At 41.6% G+C, this 27,248-nt stretch overlaps 1 protein-coding gene and 1 long non-coding RNA gene across 7 annotated transcripts in view; one reads left to right on the top strand and one right to left on the bottom strand.

The window, feature by feature from the left end:
* Positions 1 to 224: 224 nt before the first annotated feature.
* LOC115524554 lies at positions 225 to 13,904 on the bottom strand. 3 transcript variants are annotated; one of them, XR_003972135.1, is made up of 5 exons: positions 13,437 to 13,904; positions 4,343 to 4,561; positions 3,843 to 3,935; positions 2,017 to 2,054; positions 225 to 1,375 (listed from the first exon to the last, which is right to left on the bottom strand). It is a non-coding gene; the product is annotated as an uncharacterized LOC115524554 (long non-coding RNA). The 3 variants fall into 3 exon arrangements; XR_003972138.1 differs by having other exon boundaries at positions 4,466 to 4,561; XR_003972137.1 differs by having other exon boundaries at positions 13,641 to 13,904.
* The window catches only part of UEVLD (UEV and lactate/malate dehyrogenase domains), a 53,474-nt gene continuing 40,115 nt past the window's right edge, over positions 13,890 to 27,248 (top strand). For 2 of the 4 annotated variants that reach the window (XM_030330918.1, XM_030330919.1), the window contains exons 1-3: positions 13,926 to 14,009; positions 21,061 to 21,145; positions 25,460 to 25,525. In XM_030330918.1, coding sequence (XP_030186778.1) covers positions 13,962 to 14,009; positions 21,061 to 21,145; positions 25,460 to 25,525 — 199 coding nt within the window. In that variant the 5' untranslated portion in view covers positions 13,926 to 13,961. Of the gene's footprint in view, positions 14,010 to 14,252; positions 14,741 to 21,060; positions 21,146 to 25,459; positions 25,526 to 27,248 lie in introns of those variants that run through there. The other 2 variants (XM_030330915.2, XM_030330916.2) reach the window with 2 other exon arrangements.

Here is a 27,248-nt window from a genome sequence, read left to right as displayed (position 1 = left end):
GTGTTGCTAATGGATTTTGAATTCACTTTTCTTTCCATAAAAAAAAAAAAAAAAAAGGCAATTCATTCAGTGCAAAGGGCCACTTAAAAATAGTTTAGCAAATGTGTGCTAAATAGTCCTCAACAAAATGTTATCTACATAACCAAAAAGATCTACTTTGGTGGTAAGGATGCACTTCTGAATGATGGAACTATCAGTCATCCCCAAGTAGCCACAGAATGGGAAAGTTTCCATACAGTTTATTTTAGAAGTACTTGTTCTTGTTGGATTCTTCCCCCTCCCCCCCCCCCCAACCCCGTTAAGGTCAGAAAATTCCAAACCACCCCTAGAGAGGGCTTATGAGGAATATCCTAGGGCTGAAACACCTAGATTAATTGCATGGGTCTTAAGTTTCCATACTTGGTCTCAAACTCAAACTGCATCATATTGAGGACTGAGCACTTAGCTTTTGTTTCTATGTATGCATGCTGCCCTGTATTAGCAGTGGTTACTGCTAAAAGAATCATCAGGCACCTTCTTGGCTATTCAAATGAAGGGGGCACTTGAGCCAAGAGATAGCCAAGATCTTGGATATTCCAGTCTCTTGTTTGGCTCTTTTCCTTGGCACATAAAAGTATGCCAAGGAGAAGGCCTGGATCTTGATCTTGACTCCAACCCAGAGCTGTGCAGCTGGTAAGATACTTGAGTCTCTCAACTTCATTTGTAACCTTTTGTTCAATGAGGCTAGTGCCCAGCTCAGAAGCTTATAAGAATTAAAGTAATGTTTAATTTAGTATCTAGCACCTCATATTAAAATGACATCCCTTCCCCCACACAGTGTAAGCCTTCGGTTCTTGATAACAGCTGTGAAAAGGCCACAGAAGGTTGTTGGTAACAGCTGAGAAAAGGCCACAGAAGGTTGTTGGTAACAGCTGTGAAAAGGCCACAGAAGAGTATCCCCAAAAGATAGGCTTAAAGTTGCTGCAATCTCTAGCATTTTCTGAACGTTTTTTTGACCCTGGACCCTGGATGCAGGAGGAAGACTACACCCGGGAACTAGGTCAAAGGAGCTTTAGAGAATTTCTATCCCTAAGGATTCAGAATAGGGGGCAAATTGAACTAGGTATTTTAGTCTAAGACTTTAGTCTTAGAGACTGAAACAGAGGCACCCAATCACGTTCGTCTAACCCAACTACCCTCCCCCATCTCCCTGTTTTGAGCTAACAGAATATCAGCTCTTCATCTTAAAAAGTACGGTAACTTTTTACATAAAATGTGACAAAATAATGTGCAATTACTTTATGCGAAACCAACAACAGGAACTCTACAGCAGGCCAGGTGAGCTTCAGAGCTGCATGACTTCACCAGGATCATCTTTGCTTACTTCCACCGGGGTCTGGGGGGACAAAAGTATGTCAGGTGGGCCTTCTCTAGTGTCTGCCAGAGTGTGCGGCTGAGGTAATTGCCTTCCTTGCCAAAGACAGGCAGAAGTGGTTCTGTCCAATTCTGTCTCTTAATGTCTCTGACCTCCACTGCCAGAGGGGCTTAGCCATGTGGGAGGGGACAAGAGGCAGAGAAAGGACACATATCCAAGGTCTAACAGGAAGAGAGAAGATTTCTAGCACCAGAACCATTTTATAGACCACCCTTTACTTGATGAGGGAGAGTTAAGGGTGGGTTGCTGGTCTGGGCTGATTTAAGAAATGGGACTGAAGACCCCAGCACTGAAAATGGCCCCTGAGCACAAGACTAGGTCACCCATGTCAGACAGCATTGCCTGAGTCTTTACCTCTCTACCTCCAGGTTATATAAAACTGAAAAATGTAAGAGTAAAGACTCTTAGGAAAATATGTATAAAAGAAAGACGTGAAAGAGGGAACTCTCAGCGAGCAACAATAGAGGCAGGTAAGCTACCACCACTTTCTTAATCAAGAAAAGACGATTTGTTTCTAAAGTTGGATTTTGATGCTCAGCTCATGGATCTGGGGGAATAAATTTCAAAGGAGGAACAGAGAACAAAGTTGAAAGCACACTTACCCCTCCTGGGGGATACTTATATCCTTTCCACATGGTTCCTGCAATGAGAAGCAACCATAAAACAACAATCATTGTGGGGCTTCTTGCTCACTGGTGGGATGTGCTGGGGAAAACAGGTGGTTCTGAAAGGTGTGGCGCTCTATTCCTTGAGTCCTGGGAGCTGGGCTGTCTTCATTCCAGACCGGATGGCGGATCGCCCAGCATGATAGCTCCTGGCTGAGGGGCTTCGTGGTCTAGTGTGAACTGAAATGGCTGGCCATGGCCATTTTAGGGGGCAGAGCTCAGACACCAATTGTGACATCAGCTCCTGTGACCTTGGAGGGACCCATCAGATCGAGTAACTATGGGACAACTGGCCAGGGTGCCTGGTGTGTTGGGGCCAAAGAACCCTTAAAAGAAGGGCCCTGTTCTCTGGTGACTCTACACGGTCAGGATCTAGCTGGCATCAGAACTTTATTAACTCATCACCTGTCAAAATATTAACTGTTGCTTTCATGCAATCAGATGCAAAAAGCAGTGCCATGCAAACAAAACAAAACAAAAAATACCCTGGATTAATTGGGAGGATTGGCTAGGTATGCTATGAGCAATTACTTTATAGACTATCGTTAGGCTATTCGCAAAAAACCAAACAAATGAACATCTCACATTTCGCGAAATGTCACAATTAAACCCTCATCGTGTAGGGTTCCCTTCCCTGGAAAGGGAAGAGAGGGCATTAGGCTGTCCTGCTCATTTCAAAGCTGGAGAACCTGAGGCACAGAACATTTCCAGTGGCTTGGTCAGGATCAGGGTAGCAGTGCCTCAGCTAAGCAAGTGCCCAGGGCCTCCATCTACGTCCCCACCCCAACAATGATCTGACCGAGCTGGGTCAACACTTGCATGGAAATTCTGGGGCCGATGGAAAAAAACAAACAAACAAACAAACAAACCCTCATGCCCTGCTCTCAGTGTACCTGGGGTTAGGACTTGATACCACTGCTTTCCAGAGTAGCTTCCCAGAAAATCTGCTCCTGTTATCAGTTCATTACTAAGACTCTCAGAGTAAAGTTTCTTTAACAGTGGGAACACCTTTGAAAAACCAGATCTGAGTGAAAGGGAGTGGGAGGGAAGAAAGCCAGGAGACGGTTGTGAAAAGGATACTGCTATTCCTGTCTCCTAAAGGCAGGCTGGTCTAGTGGAACGAGTGCAAGAGGCTGTTAAGTCCAGAGAACTATGCTCGCATCCCAGCTTCTCAAAGGAATTGATTTGTATGGCCTTGGGTAAATAGTTGAGGTTACTGTCACCACTAAATCTTTGTGGACCCGTTCATTATTTTGCTTGGTTGTTAAGTTGGCATTTAGTAAATGCTTTGCATCAAATGCTTTACATGAATTCCCAGATGCAAGCCTCACAAAAACAGTAAGATACACAGATATCTCCGTTATACAGATGAAGAAACTGAGGTTTAGAGAGATTAAACTTTCCCAAGGTCACGTAGCTAGTGAGTTGCAAAGTTAGAACTTGAACCTGTCTTGGGATCTGCCAAAAGGGGCGCTAAAAACGCTGGTCCGACTTACTACAGAGTTTGTGAGAAAACAAGTTAATAGACAGGAATAGTCTTTGGGAAGAATACCAGTAAGATGTGCTTAACAAATCTTTGAGCCTTGGCCTGCTGTCCAAAGCAGTGCTCACTGAATTCTCTTTCCCCACCACATATCTCAACCCACTTCCCTTTCTACAGTTTATTGTTTCCCAGGGGAATATAAACTTCCTACTGAGATTTCAAGGGGTTGCCATGTTCTCTGGAAAGGGAGGAATTGAGTCCAGCAGACCTGACCACTCACTCATAGTTGTGGTTCTTCATCCAAAGCCAGGCTCCTCAGTCGTGTCTTGCTCTCCTGAACAGGCCACTTCTCTTTCCACTTCAGAGTTGGAGGCTGAGTCAGAAAGAAATTTAAAGGCAGAAGCGGTTCTACTTGTTGGCCTAGCAGGTAATTGCCTCTGTCTGTGACCGTGACTGTTGGAGGTCCCACCAATGCCCACCTTCCCTTTCTAGCCGGCGACCATTGATCCACTTTGCCTGAAATCCACTTTCTCCAGCAAACCCCTTATAAATTTAAAATAAGTAATGTTATGTACCCAAGGGGTGGGTGGAACTTAAAGATAATCCCAGTGAGTTGAGAAGTAGCCTGGGAAGCCAACTTTGTTCCCACTGCACCCTGACCTCTAATTAGTGATGAGGCCTCAACTGTCTTTCCCATTTGGTCAGAAACCCTGGCTGGGAGGTGGAGTCAGAGCCAGGACTGACTACTACCAGGGATTCACAGGCAGGGTCATTACTTACCGTGAACTCTGGAAATGTGCCCATGTAACATGCAAGTCCAACAAAAAGCATCCAGCCAAGCACAATCATGATAACAAGTAAAACAATGTCTGAGACACAATTGCACAGTGAAAGACTATTCACCAAGATCTTGGCAAGGGAGTGCGCTCATGAAACCCTCAGTTGGCAGAGGTCTTGCATGGCAGTTCCAGTCCTTGGCTCCAAAGGATCCGCAACGCCCTAATGGAGAAGATGAAGTCTAGTAGGGCATTGTGACATCATTGGTCACATGGCCCAGACTCATAACATGTCAGAGATATTGCCCCCAGACCAGTGGTTGAGTAGCAAACTAAACTTTTTGTATGTATTCCCTCATAGCAACAACAGGAAGTAGGTATTATTACCAAGTCCATTTTACTAATCAGAAGACTGAAGTGTAGAGACCCTAAGTGACTGGCACTAGGTCACACAGCCGATGCTCCGTGTGAAAGCCCGGACTCAGGGCCCAGCTATCTGTTAGGAAGCTGGGCTCCTTAGACTACAGACAGGGATTCGGTAGGGTGTGTTCCTAGGTCTATGAAGCTGTGAAGGGAATAAACTGAATTCTATGGAAGTGAGACATCTCTTATTTCGGTCCCTGCAAAGCCCTCATCATCTCAAGGGCTCTGTCACCAGCATTTTATACCATTCTTCATTACCTTTGGTCAATAACTCTCTGCTGGTTCTCTTCTCTTGGCCTTCAAGAAGCCACAAGTATCCTCGTCCTTCCCTCACAAAAACCTGCAACTGATGCTGTGGTTCCTTCCTAACCTGTTTTTTTAATTTCCCTTTATGACCAAACTTTTTAAACAATGGCCCACACTCAGAGCCTTTCTTCCCAATCTCCAACTTTCCTCCATATATCACATTATGACTTCTGGCCCCCTCACCACTACTTAGATGCTCTCAGCAGTTACAAAAGATCTTTTTGTCCCAGTCTAATGACCTCACCTTCATCCCTTTGACCTCGCTGTACTATCACAATGGACCCTTCTCTCCACCAGAATTCTTCCTACAGACACACCTCTCTATTTATTATTTTGATATGCTCTTTATTCTCAATACTTTTTTAAAATATGAAAATAACAGGTGCTCATTGTAAAACATGGAACCACCCAAAAGACATATAAGAAAAATTTAACAACCTCCCCATTTTTCCCCCTCAATTCCCACCCCCATCATGTAACCAAGCCTGGTGTGTACCCTTCTGGCAAAGAATCTTCCATCAGCTTGCAAACATCAGTACACATGTAGAGGGATATAGAGGGGTTTTGTTCAGCGTTGCTTTATCAAAGGTGATCAAACTACCTATGCTACCGCGCAACTTGCTTTTCTCCTGTTCACAATAATACATCATGGACAGGCTCTTGAGTCAATGGATAAAAACAAAAAAAATCTAAACACATCCTTTTTTTTTTAAATAATAAGCTTTATTGAGGTATAAATCACATATGATAACATGCATTCCTTTCTAGTGTGTAGTTGATGAGTTTTGAAAAATGTGTCAATCTTGTAACTACCACCACAATCAAGAGAGAAAATATTTCAATCATCTCAACAAGTTCCCTGTACCCCTTTGCAATCAGTCTCCTTCCCCTGACCTCCCTGCCCCCTGGAAACCATTGATCTGCTTTTGCATTTTCCAGAACTTCATGTAAAGAGAATTATAAGCTCATTCACTGGCTTCTTTCACTGAACATAATGCTCTGGAGCTTCATCCATGTTGTACAGTAGTTTGTCCTGTTTTACTGAATGAACGTATGTTCCATTAGCTGGACATAGCAATTCATCAATTTACCTGTCAAAGAATATTTGGGTTGCTTCCAGTTTGGGGTTATTATGCATTGAGATGTTATAAATACTTGCGAAGTTTTTTCTGTGCGAACATAAGCGTCCCTAGGGTAAATACTCAGGAGGGGTATTTGAATCACATGGTAAGTGCCTGTTAAAAAGCCTTTATCACCAGTTGTCAGCAATTTCACTTTGATGTGACTATGTAATTTTCCGCAAGCTTCTTCTATCTGGGGTTCGATGAGCTTCTTGGAACTGTGGGTTTAATGGTCTTCATCAAATTGGAAAAATATTCGGCTAATACTTCTTCAAATACTTTTTCTGCCTCCCTTTCTCCATGACCTCCCGTACACGTCTAGGAGACCAGTAACCAGGACAAACACGTCCCACGGCTTGCTGCTACTCTGTTCATTTTTGAGTCTTTGTTTCTCCTTGTGTTTCATTTTGGATAGTTTCCATTGCTGTCTTTTTCAGGTTCACTCGTTTTTCCCCTATAGTGTCTTAATCTTCTGTGAATCCCATATGATGCATTTTTCACCTGAGGTTGTAATTTTCATCTCCTCAAGTTCAATTTGTGTCTTTTTAAAAGTTCTTTCGTTGGGGCACCCGGGTGCCTCAGTCGGTTGAGCATCCAGCTTCGGCTCAGGTCATGATCTTGCGGTTCGTGGGTTTGAGCCCCACGTTGGGCTCTGTGTTGACAGCTCAGCCTGGAGCCTGCTTCAGATTCTGTGTGTGTGTGTCCCTCTCTCTGCCTCTCTCCCTCTCGTGCTCTGCCTCTGTCTCTCAAAACTAAATAAATGTTAAAAAAGTTTTTTTAATAAAATAAAAGTTCTTCCATTTTTCTCCACATCATGCTCACGTTTCCCTTTGCATCCTTGAGCATTTTTATAAGATTGATAATAAACATTTTAGGGACTGCATGCGCAAATCTATCATCTCTGTCATTTCTGGGGTTGTTTTGATGGTTGGTTTTTCTCCTTTCGTTATGGATGACACTTTCCTGCTTCTTTGAATGCCTGGCAACTTTTGGTTGCATGTTCAACATGGTGAATTTTACAGGGCTATGTGCTGGACTTCGTTATATTCCTTTCAGTAGTGTGGGACTTTCTTCTGGGATGCTTGGGATCAGTTTGATTCTTCTGGGGCTTGTTTTAAGCTTCGTTATGGTGGACAAAAGGCAGCTTTTGCTCTGGGGGTAATTATCCCCACTAATGAGCTACCGCCCCTCTAATGCCCACTGAGCGTTCTCTGATGCTGTGGAATTTTCCACAACTCCTAGCACCTTTGGGAGCTCCCAGAAGTGCTTGGCCTGCTGTTTCTGGGCAGTTCTTATCCTGCCTCATGGAGTTTGAGCCCATCTACGCACCAACTCAGCCAAAGACTCACAAGGACCCCTACGGAGATCTCCAGAGTTCTCTCCCTGTGGAACTCCTTCTCAGGACTCCATCCTGCAAATTCCTGGCACTCTGGCCTCCTGTGTACCCTGCTGTCTTTCTTTACAACTCAGCAAGACTAGTCTCGGTTCAGGTGACCCCACCATGCTGCAGTCTGAAAACTGCTTCCGGGCAGTAGGCGGGGGCAATTTTAAGGCCCATCTCCTTTATTTCTTGTCTTTCAAAGTTCACATGCTGCTGCTTCTTTTGCAAGATCTGAAGACAATTGTTTCATAGGTTTTGTGCAGTTTTCTACTTGTTTACGGAGAGAAGGCAACTCCCGTAGCAGTTGGTCCTTTCTAGGCTGAGGCAGAAATCTAACTTATCCTTTTTTAATTCTTACCTAATACTCCACACTTATTTCCTCTTTCTCCTAACGATGAATAGATCGGTCAAGAGACAGAAACTACACAGCAATTTCCACAGAGAAAGCTTAATAGAGAGAATTATTAACTAAGGAAAAGGTAGAAAGCTCCCCATAATACAGAAATAGTGTTTCTAAGGAGCAGCCACCACGTCTAGGGCTGAGGCAAAGCACCCAAGAAAGAAACAAACTTGGAAGAGTCCCTCACCTCCAGGGTGGAGATCCAAAACTTGTTGAGTATGTGGTGGCCAGGACTAACTGGGTGGTAGAGACATCCAGTCAACTGCAGGCCAGACCTAACAATTAGAGAACGACCCTAGATGCTGGTGGAATTTGCCGGGAGTCTCCAGAGGGGGTTCTGGGAGGTTTGCGGATCCCTGCTGAGAATCTGGCCTCTGGGTCTGCCAGGAGAATACACCACGAAGCCACCCTGTGGGGTGCTGGTGGTGGACCTCAATGGCAAACTGTTTTAGTGGCAGGGGTACCACTGAAACTCAACGCAAAACAGCCCACAGAGAGGCCACTGAAACTCAACAGGGGTGAGCACCACTGGGTACCCCCCTTGTGCCACTGGCAGCCACACAGCACAAGAACAAAAGCACGCTGGAACCAGGAAGAGAAGTTTCTTCCTCCTACAGTATCTCCCCAAGGCCCTCCATTGATAAAACTTAGCATCATGCCCACGAGCAAGGAACAAATATTTACAAGGTCCAGCTCCACTAGAGAAGAGCAAGCAGTGAATGGTGAACTTGGAGCTGAAGGGTGATAAATTCATAACTGACACAATGTACATCTAGGTTTTCTCCAATTTTTTTACCACCGTAAACAATGCTGTGATTGCCAAACAAAACTCCTTTGACAATTTCTTTTGAGCACTGCGGGTTTTTTTACTTGTTAACCAGTAAGGCAGCAAGAAGATAACAAAAAGGGTGTTCCAGGTCAGATAGAGTATGAAAACAGAGAGGATATATAAAATCCTTACAAGAAAGGAACTAGTTTAGGAAAGAAATATGACAACTTCTTTTCTTAAGGTCATGAAAACAGGGCCATAAAAAGATGGAGGATGCCTGTGGAAGGATCGCCCAAGATGCAACATTACGCTGTAGGTCAAAGAACAACAAAAACTCCATGCATCTAAGTAAAGGATACTGGCTTTTGATGCACCCGTTTTACAAATTTTTCATGAGGTCCAAGTTGCCTATTTTTTTCTTTTGTTGCCTCTGCCTTTGGTGTCAATAGCCAAGAAATCACTGCCAAATCCAAAGTCATTAAGTTTTTTTCCCTATGTTTTCTTCTAAGAGTTTCGTTGTTTTAGGTGTTACACTTAGGTCTTTGATCCATTTTGAGTTCATTTTTGTATACGGTGTGAGATAAGGGTCCAATTCATTCTTTTTTTTTTTTTTTTTTTTTTTTTTTTTTTAAGGTTTGTTTACTTTGAGAGAAAGAGAGAATCCCAAGCAAGTCCCATGCTCAGCACAGAGCCTGATGCAGGGCTCAATCTCATGACTGTGAGATCATGACCTGAGCCGAAATCAAGACTTGGACACTTAACTGACTGAGTCCCTCAGGTGCCCCAAATCCAGTTTTCCCAGCACCATTTGTTGAAAAGACTGTCCTTTCCCCCATTGAACGGTCTTGGCACTCTTGTCAAAAATCATTTGACCACATAGGCAAGGATTTTTTTTCTAGGCTGTTTATTCTATTCCATTAGTGAGGTACTTAGAGAAGTCAAAATCACAGAGACAGAAAATAGAATGGTCTTTCCAGGGGCTGAGGGGAGGGAAGAATACGAAGATATTATTTAATGGATATGGAGTTTCAGTTCTAGAAGATAAAAAGTATTATGGACGTGTACAGAAGTCATGGCTGGGCAACATTATGAATGTATTTAATACCACTGAACTGTATACTTTAAAATGGTTAAGATGGTAAACCATCTGTTATGTGTATGTATCACAATTTAAAAAGGGGGGAAACTGAAGTAAATGATAAGGATACATGTGTCTGGTATTTGGAATACCAGTTCATCCCTGAACAGTATGTCTGATAGGACTAATAACTATGAAAACAAAGGATTATGAATAGAGATCTGAAGCAGACCACCAAGAAAAAAAATCTAATTTTAAACGAGCCATTCTTGTGATTTTTCTCAAGCTGCAAACAAAGATGCAGAATATACACTTTTCCCATTTCTTAGTTTGGGGGTCTTTTTTACCCTTTTAATATAATTAATATTTTTGTACGTGCATCTTGTGTACTTTTTTTCCTCTAAGACAAATTTCCAAACGTCAAGTTATAGAGTCAAAGGTAGGTCACATTGCTTTGCCCAAAGTTTGTGGCTAATTATGCTCCCACCAACTACATTTTCTTAAACTAGTGTCCAGGGATGGGCTTCAGTGCATCCATGAACATTCCTGAAATTGAGCACAAAATGGATTGCTTATGTTGGCATTCACATTTTTCTGGGACAAGTCTGTATCTTTCAACAGATTTTTTTTTTTAAGGCTGAAACTCAAATAAGGCTGACAACTAGTTCACTATAACATCTTCTCCCTATGGCTGTGGTCACCCTACACTTTCATTCATTCAGCAAACTTACCAAATATTAGAAGACTGAAGGTATGCATACGTTCAGGCATACTAGGCACTGGGAATACAGAGATAAGTGAGATTTGACAGCCATCTGCCAGGATCTTACAGTCTTTGGGGATAGGAAGCTGGGAGGAGACAGAATTAGTTGGGTATGATAAAATATCCCAGGCAGGCATTAAGGCACAAAGCAAGGAAGATACAATGTGCTTGGGGAAAAGTTGAGTTTCAGCCTGGTTAGGTCACAGGACCTAACAGTGACAATTTCTGGGTGTGTGTGTGGGGGGGGGGGTCCTATCAGAAGTCAGCCAATGTTTGCACTACCCAATCTTCCTCTTATGACTGAGTACCAATAGGTACAGAATTCTAGCTCGCTAGAGATTACTAATCACAAAATTTCATCACAATTTCACACACAGAGAAGCAGCAAAATGCACAGATTAGGGACATGATCTCTGACACCACCTTCTGCAATAATTTAACCTGAGTCTTGGTTTCCCTGACTGTAAAATGGAGCCAATTATACCATATATCCTCTCTTTTAAGGGGCATTCTTTTTCACATTTTAGCTCTTTTCAAATAGGTATAAGTGTTAAAATGGGTATTTATATTTAATTTTGTAATCTTTTCTCTCCTAAAACATTGTCAATACATCTCTTACTCAACAGGATCTCAGAAACAGGGAAATAGGTAACACAACACTAAACCTCAGTTTCCTCACTGGTAGAAATGAGATGATTCTATCTAGGTCATAGAGCTTTGTGAAGATTGACTTTGATAAAGCACATAAAACTCTTAGCGATGTACCTTCCACACAGGAAATGATGGCTTCACACACACACACACACACACACACACACACACACACTGGCATAAAGTGCTCACAGTGTCTATAAGTCATTCATAGTGACTAAACCAGAAGAGAATTAGCTGTTTGGATGGAAGGTGTCTTCCATAAAAGGTTCCTTTATAAAAAGAAGAACGTTGCTCAAACCTCACTTCTAATCCTTGATTAATGGATTTCTGACAAGATCTGTTAGATCCAAGAGGCCCTGGAAGTCCTATTGTTTCCGAGGTTTGTTAGATCTGCCTGAACTGCTCTTACAGGCCTCTTATCTTTCCATCTTCTTACCTTTTTCTCACCTCCTATGGTCTCCTGGCTTCCTCTCTTGCCCCACATACAGTCTCTTCACAATGCAGCAGTCAGACCTATTCTTTTAAAACTTAGATCACATCACTTCTCTGTTCAAAATCCTCCTTTTTCTCTCAGGGTAAGAGCCTTCCTTTTTCTCTCAGGGTAAGAGCCTAAGAAAGAAAAAACTAACCCCTGACATCTGGGAACTGGTCTGACTCATCTAGGAAAGCTCTCAGTGTTACTAGAAGCTGACCTGGCACTCACAGCTACGTTGTTATTCTCCTGATGGATGAAACAATCTCACAGAACACAAACATCAGAGAGGGTCACTCAGACCATGATAAAATGAGACAAAATAAGACCACTTCATAATTCTGTCTAAGCAGAGACAAATCAAGGTCATTGTGCGGCCCATGTAATACTAAACATCCTCTTCTGTCTGCTAGTGAGTAACTGCTACTTCTTTACCAATTACTGCTTTAGCCTTGCTCCAATTTGCCCATCTTATATTTACGGAGATATCCAATCACAGAATTGTCTCTGCTTTGATAGCACCCAATCCAAAGTGAAGGGTCACTTCATTAAACCCTCTCCCAAGTCACCCGAAGCCTCAATCCTACGATAGGTCCCTCTAACACAGCATTACTGAACAGTCCCGATGGTTTTCCATAGCGTCTGCGCCCTCACTGCAAGGAATAATCAGCCCAACCTGTTTAAGTGTGGGTGTGTTCAATGGGCTCTGGCTGGAGGGCAGTGACAAGACAGAGTCACAAATGTCTACAAAGGCACCAAAGTGGTTCTCAGACTTCACCATGCATTAGAATCACCCAGGTTTGTCAAAAATAATTGCTTGAATCCCCCTTCCCCCTAGAGATTCTGATTCTCTAAGTCTGGGGATGGGGTCTTAGAATCTTTCTAGCAAGTTCCAGGTGATGCTGAGGCTGAGTCTGGGGGCCACACTGTAAGAATCACTTCCCTAAACCATCTGTGGCTTCCCCTTATTTCTCTGACTTAGCCTACTACCGTTTCCTCACCTCTTACTTCATTCTACTCCAGCCACACTGGCCCCCTTGCTGTTTTGAACTGAAGCCTGTCTTAGGACCTTGCTTTGAACTGAATGCCCTCTAATATAGAACACCTACTCTCTCACCTCTCAAGGAGACTACTCTGATCTCCTTACCCTGCCTTTCCCCACAACACTTGATTACCTTCCAGCATACAATCTAATTTACTTATTATATGTAGTTTTGCTCTCCTCCTAATAAAAGAATGACAGCCTTAGGACAGGTGATATTTTTGTCTATTTTATTCACTGCTGTATCCTAGGACCCAGAAAAATATCTAGCAAGTTGTCAATGCTGAGCAAAAGTTTGGTGAATGAATAAACACACTGCCCAGCCTCTACTTTATTCTCCTAATTGAGTCACAGCATTCCAGCCTTTGGCTCTTCCTGTAAATACAGTCACCCTCCTGCTTACACACCCTTCTGACAGTTTCAGTACCTATCTTCTGAGACTTTTTAAGCTCAGTGGCTCAAGACAGGGATAATGCAGGAAAGTAATTCACAAACCAAGGACACCAGACAAAGCCAACAAATTGCATCTCTTCGCCCTCTCTCTGTATACACCCCCTCTCTTGTTCTCAAACTCTTTCTGACCTAGCTTTTTCCTCTCTCTCTCCCACCAACAGTTATGGCGCCCCACCTTAAAAAAAAAAAAAAAAAAAAAAAAAAAAAGGCAACTCCTCCCCGCATGCTGCACCAACCTTCACATCTTCCAGTTTTTCGACAAGGCTCCTCCTGACTCCATTTTCCCTTTCTAGCTCCCCGAAATTTTGCTTTTGAAGTTCCGTTACCTCCTCCTTCCTAAATCTAACTACAATTTTTGGTCTTGATCTTTCTCAATACTCTGCTGAATTTAACACACCCTTCTAGAAACTCTCCTCCAAAACAGCGCGAGTTGCTTCTACCTCCTTTACTGCTTCTCCTCGGGTCTTTCCTATTCCTCTCCTTACAGATGTCCCCAAGTTTCCTTCCAGCAAGCTGGGTTGTGACCCCCTGGGCGCTAACGCCTTTCCGACGGCGCTCAGGGTCCACGCTGGGGCGCTGGTTCGACTCCCGGGCGGAGCGGCCGCTGAGCCTGGGCGTTGGACGCGGGCGGACTTTCGAGCCTGGGAAGGGGCGTGGCCTTGGACAGCTCTGGGAGGCTTGGACCTCGGCGGCCTCCGTCCGGGAACCGGCACGGAAGGAGATCCACGGGCTGGGTCGCGCAACCTGGGTCCGGGACGTGGATGGAGATGGAGTTCGACTGCGAGAGTCTCAGGCGGCTCCTGGGAAAGGTGCAGGCAGCCCGCCGGACCGGGTCTGAGGGTCCGGGGTGTCGGGGCTGAGCTATCTCCTCGTGGGGGTTCCCAGACTAGTCGCGGCGATTGGAGCGGAGGCGGCCAATCGCCTGTCCAGAAGCCGGCTCTGGGGAGTGGTCCCTGGGAGGCCGCGGGCTTCTCTCTCGGGAGCCCTACATCCCTCGGGTCGGGGCTGTGGCTCCGCCCACGACTCCGAAACCCCTGCCCTCCACGCGGTGTGAGTTCTCACGCCACCAGCGTTCCGGCGACTTAGCTCCCAGCACTCGCCTGTGCCTTTAACCACGCCTTTCTCTATGTTGAAATGGCCTGCCCCCCTCCCTTTTTTTTTTTGCTTTGCAATCTTCCCTTCTGAGACTCAGCTCAGTTGTTACTCCCTGCAAGATGGAATGACGCCCTTCGCTCCGCTTGCCTTCAGAAGTATGGATTATCACATTGTGGAATAATTACTTATTTACAATTATTTATTTACTCATGCGGTGAACTCTGACGGCAGAGAGGGTGCTGTTGCCCTTCCCTAGCACTGTGCCTGGCCGGAGCAGGGGCTTCTAAATAACTGTGCATTGAATGAAAGAGTTGAGTAGATATAGGAATGGAGACAGGGCTTGAAGGCCCAGAAGAGATCCTCTTAATGTTTGAAGGGTTGAGCGGGAGGCCTGACCCAGAAGTCTAACCTACGTTTCTAGGGCATGACTAGCTCCAGTTTCCAGGTTAGTCCAGGCTCTTGGTCCAGTTTCTTTGGCTTCCCACCAGTGTATTTTCTGAGGCAACCCCCTTTTCACCAGCTTTCTTTCTTTCTTTCTTTTTTTTTTTTAAATATAATTTGTTGTCAAATTGGCTTCCATACAACACCCTGTGCTCTTCCCAACAAGTGCCCTCCTCCTCCTCAATGCCCATCACCCACCCACTTTCCCCTCTCCCCTGCCCCTCCATAAACGCTTAGTTTGTTCTCTGTATTAAAGGGTCTCTTATGGTTTGCCTCCCTCCCTCTCTGTAACTATTTTTTTTCCCCTTGCCTTCACCCACAGTCTTCTGTTAAGTTTCTCAAGATCCACATTTGAGTAAAAACACATGATATCTTTCTCTGACTTATTTCACTTAGCATAATACCCCTTCAGTTCCATCCACATTGCTGCAAATGGCAAGATTTCATCCTTTTCTTCTATCCAGCTTTCTGGTTAAGTGATTCTTAATGCTTCCTTAAAACTTCCCTGTGCAGAAACCATACATGTATGCCATTTTGTTGGATTTGACTTAGCTGGGGCAGTTTGTACATCTGTGCGGGGTTGTGAAGCCTCATGAGTAGAAATGTTTATTTAAGTGACTTGAATGATTTTATCTACTGTGACAGGTGCAGATGTATCATCTTGTAGGAAGAGAAGTATCATCATGCTTACGATTACACCCTTTGTGTCTCCTCTTCAGAGAACCACTCTCTCAAGTTTTTTAAGGAGGGGAGCATGATGTATTTATTGTTCAGTGGGAAGAACTGTTAAAGTTGAGAGTAGAAAAAGAACTTCATAATTTTTCCCTCATTAGATTAGCATAAATTAAGATAATTTAGATGATTTGGAGGATGCACTTGCCTCAGCCACACTGCTGGTGGTTAAATGGTTATTTAACCATTTTGAAGAACAATTGGGTCTTGTTAATTTGATTATGTGGGTTTTATATCCCCTCTACCTCTAGGTGGCTACCATAGAGAATTCATAGTGTATGAAGCAACAGATACCTGCATAATTATTCATAACTACAGAAACAACCCAAACGTACATTAACAGAAGGAAGGATAATTTGTTGTATATCCACACAATGGAAAACACTACTATGTGGCAATGAAAATGACTGAGCTACAACATGGCAGCAATACAAATGAATCTTAGAGACATGATGTTGAGTGAAAAAAAATTGGAGGGTATATGCAAAATTATGTTTTGATAAAGCCAACAAAATTAAAATTAAAAACTAAACAATAAATATGAATACTAAATAATGTGTTGTTTAGGGATGCACGCACATGCATGATAAAACCAGAGGACAAAAGCAGAGGAAAGTGAATATACAATTCAGGGGAGGCAGTTGAGTGGTTGAGAGGAGTAGTCAGACAGATGTAATGGTGTTGGAGAGGTCTGTGCTGTCCAGTATGGTATCCAGGAGCCACAGGTGGCTATTTGTCAAAACTAGCTAAAATTAAAAATTGAGTTTCTCAGTCACACCAGCCACATTTTGTCAGCCACATGTGGCTGGTGGCTACTCTATCAGACCTATCACACATAGATCTTTTCCATCATAGCAGAAAGTTTTGTTAGATGTTACTATTCTAAATCACATGTGAGTGAGTTGGGGCATGCTGTTCATTCTTCAAAATTAGTTTATATGTTTGTGTATGTGTGTATTTATATATATATATGTACATATATACACATACACACATGTGTATATATCCTTTAATTTGTTTTAGATATTAAGTTTAGAAAGATTATCTGGTTCCCTAATTCGTATTTCGCACATCCCTCGTTGGGTTACCTCGGACAGGTAACTTAACCTAGATTTGCTCTGCTCACTCGTAGAACAGTAAGTTGGACTTGATCTGTAAGATACCTTCCTGTTAACAATTTTTTTTTAATGTTTTTGTTTTTAATTTTGGGAGAGAGAGCTAACAGGAGGAGCAGAGAGAAAGGGAGAAAGAGAATCGCAAGCAGGCTCCACACTGTCAATGCAGAGCCAGACGTGGGGCTCAAACCCGTGAAGCATGAGACCATGACCTGAGCTGAAATAGAGTTGGAGGCTTAACCAACTGAGCCACCCAGGCGCCTCCTGTTAACATTTTTTTAATGACATGATGCCACGAAGTATTCCTCAATGTGTCCTACATTTGAACATAGGTCATATAAAAACACTCTTACGTACTTTTCATAAATATAAGTGTACGAAATAAAAATACTGTAGTATAGTAGATAAAGCTAAAATTTTCGTAACTTCTCAATTTTCTCAGTGTTACTGACTTTTATGACAGTATAATTATTTTAGCTTTTGAATCTCACAGGCCAATTTTCCTCTTTAGTGGCATGCCTCCACCCTTTAAGCACATGGGATTGTCTGAGGCACATTTCCTTAGAGAATGTTAGGCAGACTTCTCTTCGGTGTTAATAGGAACAATAATGGAATGTGTGTCTTAATATTATAATAAGAAGATATTCTGTTTCATATATAGTGAAAATGATGTGAAGAAAAATTTTTAGGACAAACAAAATAGATCTGTCTTTTTAGGTGTCAAAAAGGCAAATCAGGGGCCTTCTGCCAAATTTCTTCCTATCTTAAAATGATCCTCCCCCTTCCCTCTCATTTTCTATACTCTTCTAGACTCTAATGCAAATTGTAGACAGCTGTTGCTGGAGGCCTTTCTCTAACTTAGATATGCTTTTTTTTTTTTTAATTTTTTTTAACGTTTATTTATTTTTGAGACAGAGAGAGACAGAGCATGAACGGGGGAGGGTCAGAGAGAGGGAGACACAGAATCTGAAACAGGCTCCGGGCTCCGAGCTGTCAGCCCAGAGCCCGACGCGGGGCTCGAACTCATGGACCGCGAGATCATGACCTGAGCCGAAGTCGGCCGCTTAACCGACTGAGCCACCCAGGCGCCCCTCTAACTTAGATATGCTTTATGTGGATTCATCACTTCCTGTCTGTACTTACTATTGTATACGTTTTTGTTTAATATCTTACTTTTACATATGTTAATCATAAGGTCCTCATACATACCGGTTGCAGTTGGTAGGCAGTGGAGCTGTATATCTTTTGCAAATGAAAAACTTAAGGCTCAGAGAGGCTCCCACTAATCTACTTTCTGCTTCATGGATTTGCCTGTTCTGGATATTCCATATACAAATCATATAATATGTGGCCTTTTGTGTCTGCTTTCTTTCACTTAGCATAACGTTTTCAAGGTTCATCCATGTTGTAGTATGTATCAATTCTTTTATTCTTTTTATGGCTGAATGTTCCATTTTATGGATATATTACATTTTATTTATCCATTCATCAGTTGATGGAGATTAGGATGTTTTCACTTGTTGGCTATTATACGTAACGCTTCTTTGAACAATAGTGCACATATTTTTGTGTGGACATATGTTTCCCCTTTTCTTGGTTCTACACCTTAGTGGTATTGCTGGTCGAACGGTAGCTCTATGCTTAAATCTTTTGAAGAACTGCCAAACTTCTCCAAAACGGCTGTACCACTTTCCCACCAGCAGTAGCTTATGTATACAGGGGTTCTGACTTCTTCACATCCTCTCCCATACTTACTGTTTTCTGTGTTTTTATTATAACCTGTCTTTTAATTATAGTATGCATCCTCCAACTCTTCTGTTCTTTTACAGGATTGTTTTTGGCTGTGCTAGGTCTCTTGCATTCCCGTCTGAATTTTTAAAAATATATTTATTTAAATTCAAATTAGTTAACATACAGTGTAGTATTGGTTTCCAGAGTAGAACCCAGTGATTCATCACTTACTTATGACACCCAGTGCTCATCCCAAAAAGTGCCCTCCTTAATGCCCATCACCCATTTAGCCCACCCCCTACCCACCACCCCTCCAGCAACCCTCAGTTTGTTCTCTGTCTTTAAGAGTCTCTTATGGTTTGCCTCTCTCTCTGTTTTAATCTTATTTTTCCTTCCCTTCCCTTGTGTTCATCTCTTTTGTTTCTTAAATTCCACATATGAGTGAAATTATATGATACTGGTCTTTCTCTGACTTATTTTGCTTAGCATGATACACTCTAGTTCTGTCCACGTTGTTACAAATGGCAAGATTTCATTTTTTCTGATCGCTGAATAGTATTCCATTGCATATATATACTACATCTTTATCCATTCATCAGTCAATGGACATTTGGCCTCTTTCATAATTTGGCTGTTGTTGATAGTGCTGCTATAATCATCGGGGTGCATGTGCCGCTTCGAATCAGCATTTTGGTATCCTTTGGATAAATACCTAGTAGTGCAATTGCTGGGTTGTAGGATAATTCTTTTTTTTTTAATTTTATTTTTTATTTTTTTAAATTTACATCCAAATTAGTTAGCATATAGTGCAACAATGATTTCAGGAGTAGATTCCTTCGTGCCCCTTACCCATTTAGCCCATCCCCCCCCCCACAACCCCTCCACTAAGCCTCTGTTTGTTCTCCATATTTATGAGTCTCTTATGCTTTGTCCCCCTCCCTGTTTTTATATTATTTTTGTTTCCCTTCCCTTATGTTCATCTGTTTTGTCTCTTAAAGTCCTCAGATGAGTGAAGTCATATGATTTTTGTCTTTCTCTGACTGACTAATTTCACTTAGCATAATACCCTCCAGTTCCATCCACGTAGTTGCAAATGGCAAGATTTCATTCTTTTTGATTGCCGAGTAATACTCCATTGTATATCTGTACGACATCTTCTTTATCCATTCATCCATCGATGGACATTTGGACTCTTTCTATACTTTGGCTATTGTCGATAGTGCTGCTGTAAACATGGGGGTGCATGTGTCCCTTCAAAACAGCATACCTGTATCTCTTGGATAAATGCCTAGTAGTGCAATTGCTGGGTCGCAGGGTAGTTCTATTTTTAGTTTTTTGAGGAACCTCCATACTGTTTTCCAGAGTGGTTGCACCAATTTGCATTCCCACCAACAATGCAAAAGCAATCCTCTTTCTCCGCGTCCTCGCCAACAACTGTTGTTGCCTGAGTTGTTCATGTTAGCCATTCTGACAGGTGTGAGGTGGTATCTCATTGTGGTTTTGATTTGTCTTTCCCTGATGATGAGTGATGTAGAGCATTTTTTCATGTGTCGGTTGGCCATCTGGATGTCTTCCTTGGAAAAGTGTCTATTCATGTCTTTAGCCCATTTCTTCACTGGATTATTTGTTTTTTGGGTGTTGAGTTTGATAAGTTCTTTATAGATTTTGGATACTAACCCTTTATCTGATATGTCATTTGCAAATATCTTCTCTCATTCCGTGGGTTGCCTTTAGTTTTGCTGATTGTTTCCTTTGCTAGGGTAATTCTGTTTTTAATTTTTTGAATTTTAAGATCGATTTGTAAATTTTTGCAAACAAAAAGCCAGTTGGGATACTGATAAGGATTGTTGATTATTGAATCCGTTGGGGAATATTACCATCTTAACAATAGCAAGTCTTCTGATCTATTAACAAGGGATGGCTTTCTTTTACTTAGATATACTTTAATTTCTTTCAACAATGTTTTGTAGTTTCTACACTAAGTTTTACATCTTGTTCAAATTATTTCTAAGTAGTTTTTTCTTTTTGATACTATTGCAAATGTAACTGTCTCCTCAAATTTCATTTTGAGATTGATAATAGATTCTTCACATACTTTTTCTTTCCTTCATGTAATCCTCAGCACAAGTCTAGGAGGTGGCTCTCTTTGCAAATGAGGAAATAAGTTCAAAGAAGTTAAATGACTTTGCCAAGGTAGTATTTCTGGGAGTACATCTGGATGAATAAAGAGGCAGTTGACTCAACTTGACTGCAAACTCTTGAGTGATGTCTGTTCTCCCTTTAAAACCCAGGATGCAGTGCCAGGAGGGTTAGGAGGGGAATTCAGGGTGTCTCATTCCTTGAATGAGGTATTCAAGAAGGAGACTTGGATCTTGAATAGTGGTGACAGGGGTGGTGCTCCTGCCCTCTTTCTTAAGCTTTCAGGAGGTATTTGGAAATTTAGTTTGATTTAGTGATAAAAGGCCCAAGTCCAGAGTTTGAGCTCTGGCTTCACTCTTTAACTGTCTAACTCAGCAAGTTAGTTTGCTTCTCTAGCTTTCATTTTCATCTTCTGTAAAGTAGAGCAGTCATAAGCCCTGCTACCTACTTCATGGGGTCATTATTAAAAAGAGTAAATCACATACTATCCATGTTCATAAAACTCAGAGCCGGGGGCCTAGCACATGGTGTTCTGTTCAGTGCTAATTGTAATCGTTCTGCAGCTTGTAGCTTGATTCTTACTTGGTTCTCATCTTTCTCTTTTCAGTACAAGTTCAGAGATCTAACTGTGGAAGAACTAAAGAATGTAAATAGGTTTTTCCCACATTTCAGATATTCCATGGACACCTATGGTAAGAGTCATAACCTCTACTATTAACTTTAGTAAATTGTGAATTATACTTAGCTACAAAATTGTAATTTCTCACTTCTCTCTTTTATCCCCTGATTTTCAACTATACTTTGTGACCTGTGTTTTCTGAGGAAATTTAAGTTAATACAACTTACATTGTATTAGTTTTCTGTTGCAGCCATAACAAATTAGCAAAAATGTACAGGCTTAAATACAGAAAACAAACTGGTGGTTGCCAGAGGGTAGGTAGGTGGGAGGGTGGATGAGTGAAAGAGAGAAAAGGGATTCAGAGTACACTTACCTTGATGAGAACTGAGAAATGCGTAGAATTGTTGAATCATTATATTGTACATCCGAAACCAATATAACATTGTGTGTTAATTATACTTGAGTATGAATAAATAAACAAACAACAACCAATCAGCACAAATTTATTAGTAGCTCAAAAAAGCGCAAGTTTACTATTTTAGAGTTCTGTAGGCTAGAAGTCCAACACTGTCTCTTTAGGTTAGACATTTAGGCCAAAAGCAAAGTGTTGGCAGGTCTTAATTCCTTTCTGGAGGCTCTGGCAGAGAATGTAATTCTTTGCCTTTATTATTATTATTATTATTATTATTAATTATTTAGTTTATGTATTTCTTCTAGTAATCTCTACACACAAGGTAGGGCTCGAACTCACCACCTTGAGATCAAGAGTCACATGCTCCAGTGACTGAGACACCCACGCACCTCGCCTTGCCTTTTTTAGTTTCTAAAGGTTAGCCATATTCTTTAGCTTGTGATCTCTTTCCTCCATCTTCAAAGCTAGCAATGTTGCATGTCTCTGACCATTCTTCTGTAGTCATATCTCTGATTTTAAGGCCCAGTGTGATTAGATTAGGCTTACTCCAATAATACAGAATAATTTCCCCATCACAGGGTCCTTAACTGCATCTAAAATGTCTCTTTGCCAATTAAGATAACATATTCACAGGTACCAAGGATTAGGATATTGGACATCTTTGGAAGCCATTATTCTGCCTACCACATAAATGGTTGAGTCTGAATTATTAATAACAAAAGTTTTAGTTATCTTGTTCACTTATAGTTACCTAAGAAAGATTTTACTTCACTGTCTTTTAAAATTTCTGACCACAAACCACACTTGAAAATGCATTTTAGGGGCCCCTGGATGGCTCAGTCGGTTGAGTGACCAACTTCAGCTCAGGTCGTGGTCTTATGGTTCATGGGTTCAAGCCCCATGTCAGGCTCTGTGCTGACAGCTCAGAGCCTGGAACCTGCTTTGGATTCTGTCTCCCTCTTTCTCTGCCCCTCCCCTGCTTACACTCTGTCTCTCTCAAAAATAAATAAACATTTAAAAAAAAATTTTTTAATGCATTTTATATCCTGACTCCATAGACACATAACTGAAATAGTGTGTACACTCTGGCATTTTCTATTCCATTCCATTTCATTCAAAGACAAATGCTAATTGAGATTCACAAAATTGATTTTAGGACCCACAAATTAGTCAAAACACATGGTTTTCAAAAACTTACTTATATTCCATGGGAATGTTTTATATTAGAATTAGTTAGAAATGTATGTATCTAATTCAGATTTATATATTAGAAATTTTGAGGAGTTATTGAAGTATTTCTTAGGGATAGCTAGTTAATTTCACATGTGGAAGAAATTATTAAATTCTAGCCCATCTGTGACTGGCCTCTCTTGATTAGCACCTCATTATTTGGTGCTGCATAAATGAGTGGGATCGGGGATATGACAGCTACTTTTTATTGAATGCCAGATATGTTTCCAAATGTTTTATCTACATTATCTTACATATTTTTTTACAACCCAAGCTGTGAGTTAAGACAAAATTAAAAGAATAATTTCTAAATGAAACTTAAAGTATAATAATTGTGTTATTTACAATAGGAATCAAAGAGAAAAATGAATGAATTAAATAAGTAAAAAGTTCACAGAACAGACTGTGTGATACAATTTCATATGTAAAAAAAAGTTTATGAACTTTTTTTAATGTTTACTTATTTTTGAGAGAGAGAGAGAGAGAGAGAGAGAGAGAGAGAGAGAGACAGCACTAGCAGGGGAGGGGCAGAGAGAGAGGGAGACCCAGAATCCGAAGCAGCCTCCAGGCTCTGAGCTGTCAGCACAGAGCCTGACACGGGGCTTGAAGCCACAAACCATGAGATCATGACTTGAGCCGATGCTGGACGTTCAACTGACCGAGCCACCCAGGCGTCCCAAAAGTTTATGAATTTTTAAAAAGGCCTTCGGAAGAATATGCTAAATGGTTGTCTTTCCATAAAGGAATTATGGGCGAGTCTTACACTTTAGTTCATGTTTCGGTAACTTAATAGATTTCTACAGGCATATACACTTTTAACGTTAACAAAACCAATAAGATATTTTTTTTCTTTTTAAGTTTTTATTTAAATTCCTGTTAGTTAACATACAGTGTAATATTAGTTTCAGGTGTACAATTTAGTGATTCAGTACTTACATACAATACCTGGTGATCATCCTAGCTAGTGCACTCCATTAAAAAATATCTTACTTATTTAAGCCATAAATAAATTAAAAAAGTGAAACTAAACTGAAAGTTACAGAGGCACCTGGGTGGCTCAGTTGGTTGAGTGACAGACTCTTGATTTCGACTCAGGTCATGATCTCACCATTAGCACAGAGCTGTCAGCACAGACCCTGCTTGGGATTCCCTTTGTCCCTCTCCCTCTGCCCTGGCCTGCTTGTGCGCTCTCGCGCTCTCTCGCTCTCTCTCTCTCTCTCTCTCTCAAAATAAATGAGCTTAAAAAAAATAAAGCTAACTTTTTTTTCTTAATTGCATCTAAAGATTATAAAATTATAAAATCTTAAAATTGTAAAGTTGGAGTCTGGTATCTGAAAATGATTATAACTTTTATATTGTAAGGGTTAAATTGTAGTGTAGGGCTAACGCTTAGCTTGAAAAATAACAGCTTTGTGTTGACACTGAAGGTTAAGAGATAACAGCCTTGCTTTGCTCTTGTAAACTATGCCTCATACTCTTGTAAATTAGGCTTCACCAATTAAGGAAACAAAAGTTCAAAGAAAAGAGCATCAGAGGCAGGGTCAAGGAGATCCACTGGTTGCAACTTAGAGGCAGAAAGTCTAAAATAAACACCTCATTAGGCAGCTGTTTCTAACTCATCTGACAACTGTTTCTAACTCATCTGGAAACTGTTTCTTTGTTCTGTTCCCAGGTGATGATAAAACGATGTGATCGGTTATAAACTCTGTACCCCGGCTGTTCGAGGACGCACTCTTATCAAGAGTGTTGGTCCCGATCGGTCGGCCTTGTCTCTCATTGTAATAAACTTTGTTGTGACTGTCACTGGTGCCCGTAGCATTCTGTTTCAGGAGTCGTGTGGATGCAACAATATGTGACAGTTATTTGATGATGTCCCTGAGTTTTATAGTCCTAAACTTTTTTTTATATGTTTATTTTTTTTTTTAATAATTTTTTTTTTTTCCAACGTTTATTTATTTTTGGGACAGAGAGAGACAGAGCATGAACGGGGGAGGGGCAGAGAGAGAGGGAGACACAGAATCGGAAACAGGCTCCGGGCTCTGAGCCATCAGCCCAGAGCCCGACGCGGGGCTCGAACCCACGGACCGCGAGATCGTGACCTGGCTGAAGTCGGACGCTTAACCGACTGCGCCACCCAGGCGCCCCTTATATGTTTATTTTTGAGAGAGAGGAGAGAGAGTGCACTCTTAAGTGGGGAGGGGCAGCGAGAGGGAGATAGAGGATCTGAAGCAGGCTCTGTGCTGATAAGCAGCGAGCCTGATGTGGGGCTTGAAGTCACGAACCTCGAGATTATGACCTAAGCCAAAGTCATATGCTCCACCATCCAAGCCACCCAGGCACCCCTATGGTCCTAAAGTTCTTAAGTATGTTTTCACATTATCACATTTGATCCTTATGACCACTTTATGATGTAGTCTTGCTTTATTTTATAGATGATGAAACTGAAGGTCAAAGGGATTCAAGTAACAGCTTCAACAGTAAAGCTGCATGTGTCTAAGTGGGGAAAGTAGGTCTAGAATCTGGAGTTTCTGTATCAAAGCCCTCTGTGCTTTCAGCTATCCTCTTGGCTTTCTAAGAAAAGCCAAGTATGTGGTAATTTCCCCTTGTCAACATAGTTACAGATGCCTAGATGATGAACCTTAAAAATTAGGTGTGCTTCTGTATGTGGGTATGTGTGTGCACAAACTTTCATACAGTTTTTTCTACTTTTGAGTGTACATTTTGGGGCTTTTATTTTTCTTCCAGTGTTCAAAGATAGTTCCCAGAAAGACCTGCTGAATTTCACTGGCACTATTCCTGTGATGTACCATGGTAAGTGTGGAAGTTGAGAAAATGTGAGAATTTTGTAAAAGAACAGTTTAACAAGAGCTTACATTTGTTTAGTCCCATAACATTCTCTAAAGTATTTTCACATATAACATGATGTACACAGAACCTTATTGCATATAGCAGAATGCTGTCCCATTCAAGGTGGCCTAGATTAATATCGACAAATTCAATTCAGTTCAAAAAATACTTAACGAGTATCAACTATGTGCCCACTAGTCTGCTAGGTGCTGGGGTACAGAGGAGAGTAAGACAGATGTTGGGGAGGAAGACCTTCCTCTGCCCTGTAGTCCTTCCAGCTGGACTTAGAATCAAATTGACATAAGACAGGTTAACAGGAGAAAATCAAACTTAGTAGGTGTGCGTAGTGGGGAATCCATACAGACATGAGATTCCAAGGACAGTGAGGGAGCATGAAGCTTATCTGAGCTAAGGAGAGGGGAGGGCCCGCGGACACAAGAGGGAGAAAGACCACTAGCAAGAAGGGAAAGGAGATACTTGGAAAAACAAAGGTTGCCCTGTTATGCAGCTAAACTCTAGGTAAAGGGGAGTCTCTTTTAATAGCTCTCTTCCAGGCACAGGCTCTTCCGCCCATTGTAATTTAGGCAGTTGAGAGGGAGGAAGAAAGCTTTTCCTGAATCTGCCAAGTTTTGATTACTTTTAACTCAAAATAATCTTTGTGCCAAAGTGGCCCATCTTGAGGCAGCCTGCCCTGGGCCCCTACACAGAGACAGGCCTGATTTTATGGACAGTTCTCTTTGCTTTCCATAGCAAAATGCAAGGATCACACCTTCTCCATTACATCAATGTTTTGATCCTCTCCGTTTCCCTGTGTATGATGTCCCCATTGTATGGGTGAAACTCAGTCTTAGCCTAGTCAAGCGATTTACCTAAATCCACACGGCTTGTATCAGACTGTAACTTGAAACTCCAGTAGGAAGTTGGGGGCCATTAAAACTCAAAGAAGGCATCATATTTTCAAGTGATCTGCCTGCTATCAAGTGATAGCTAAGTGTTTGCCAAAAAACAAACAAACAAAAAATCTCTAGTTCCCCCATTCTTAACTCTTCCTATTTGTCCAAACCTACTTCTGTCAGTGTTCGAGAGGACTAACCTTTCAGGTAGGTATTATAGGTGATTGCATATATGGTATGATGTGAAGAAAACCAGTGAAGCTTTGGTTCTAATAGATGTTTCTGAAGGGGTGTCTGAAATCCCACCACTAAAAACCTATTCCTGGTCTGTAATCCCAAGAGGGTTAATATCCCAAATCACTAATACATAGTGCTGTGTTTATAGAAAATACTTGGTAAATATTTGTTGCATGGTTGAGTTTATTTGATTACTGACTGAAGGGGCTTAGTAATAAATGAATTTGCTGGGCAGTTGAGAGAGGAGGTAACTAAAAAGGGATGAGGAGGACCTGAAAACAAATGGGGAGAGAATGGTGGAATTTGCTCCTTTACAAAAAACTCAGCACTGTATTATAGAAAGACACTGCCCAAAAGACACCAAGAAGCTGTATTTTGGGGGACTTTTTTCGAAGTAGGTACTTCATTATGGTAGTCCTAGACTGTTAACAAACCCTTCTTAATTTCTGCCCCTCCATGATCACTCACTGCGTGAGGTTCACTCATGTTTTATTCTGCCACTGTTTATGTCCCACTATGACACCTCCTTTGGCATAGGAAATGCATAGGAATTCAGT

Source organism: Lynx canadensis, chromosome D1, assembly GCF_007474595.2.
Source record: "Lynx canadensis isolate LIC74 chromosome D1, mLynCan4.pri.v2, whole genome shotgun sequence".
NCBI classification, from domain to species: Eukaryota; Metazoa; Chordata; class Mammalia; order Carnivora; family Felidae; genus Lynx; species Lynx canadensis.
The sequence above is the reverse complement of the archived record's forward strand: the minus strand, read 5'-3'. Positions and strand labels throughout refer to the sequence as shown.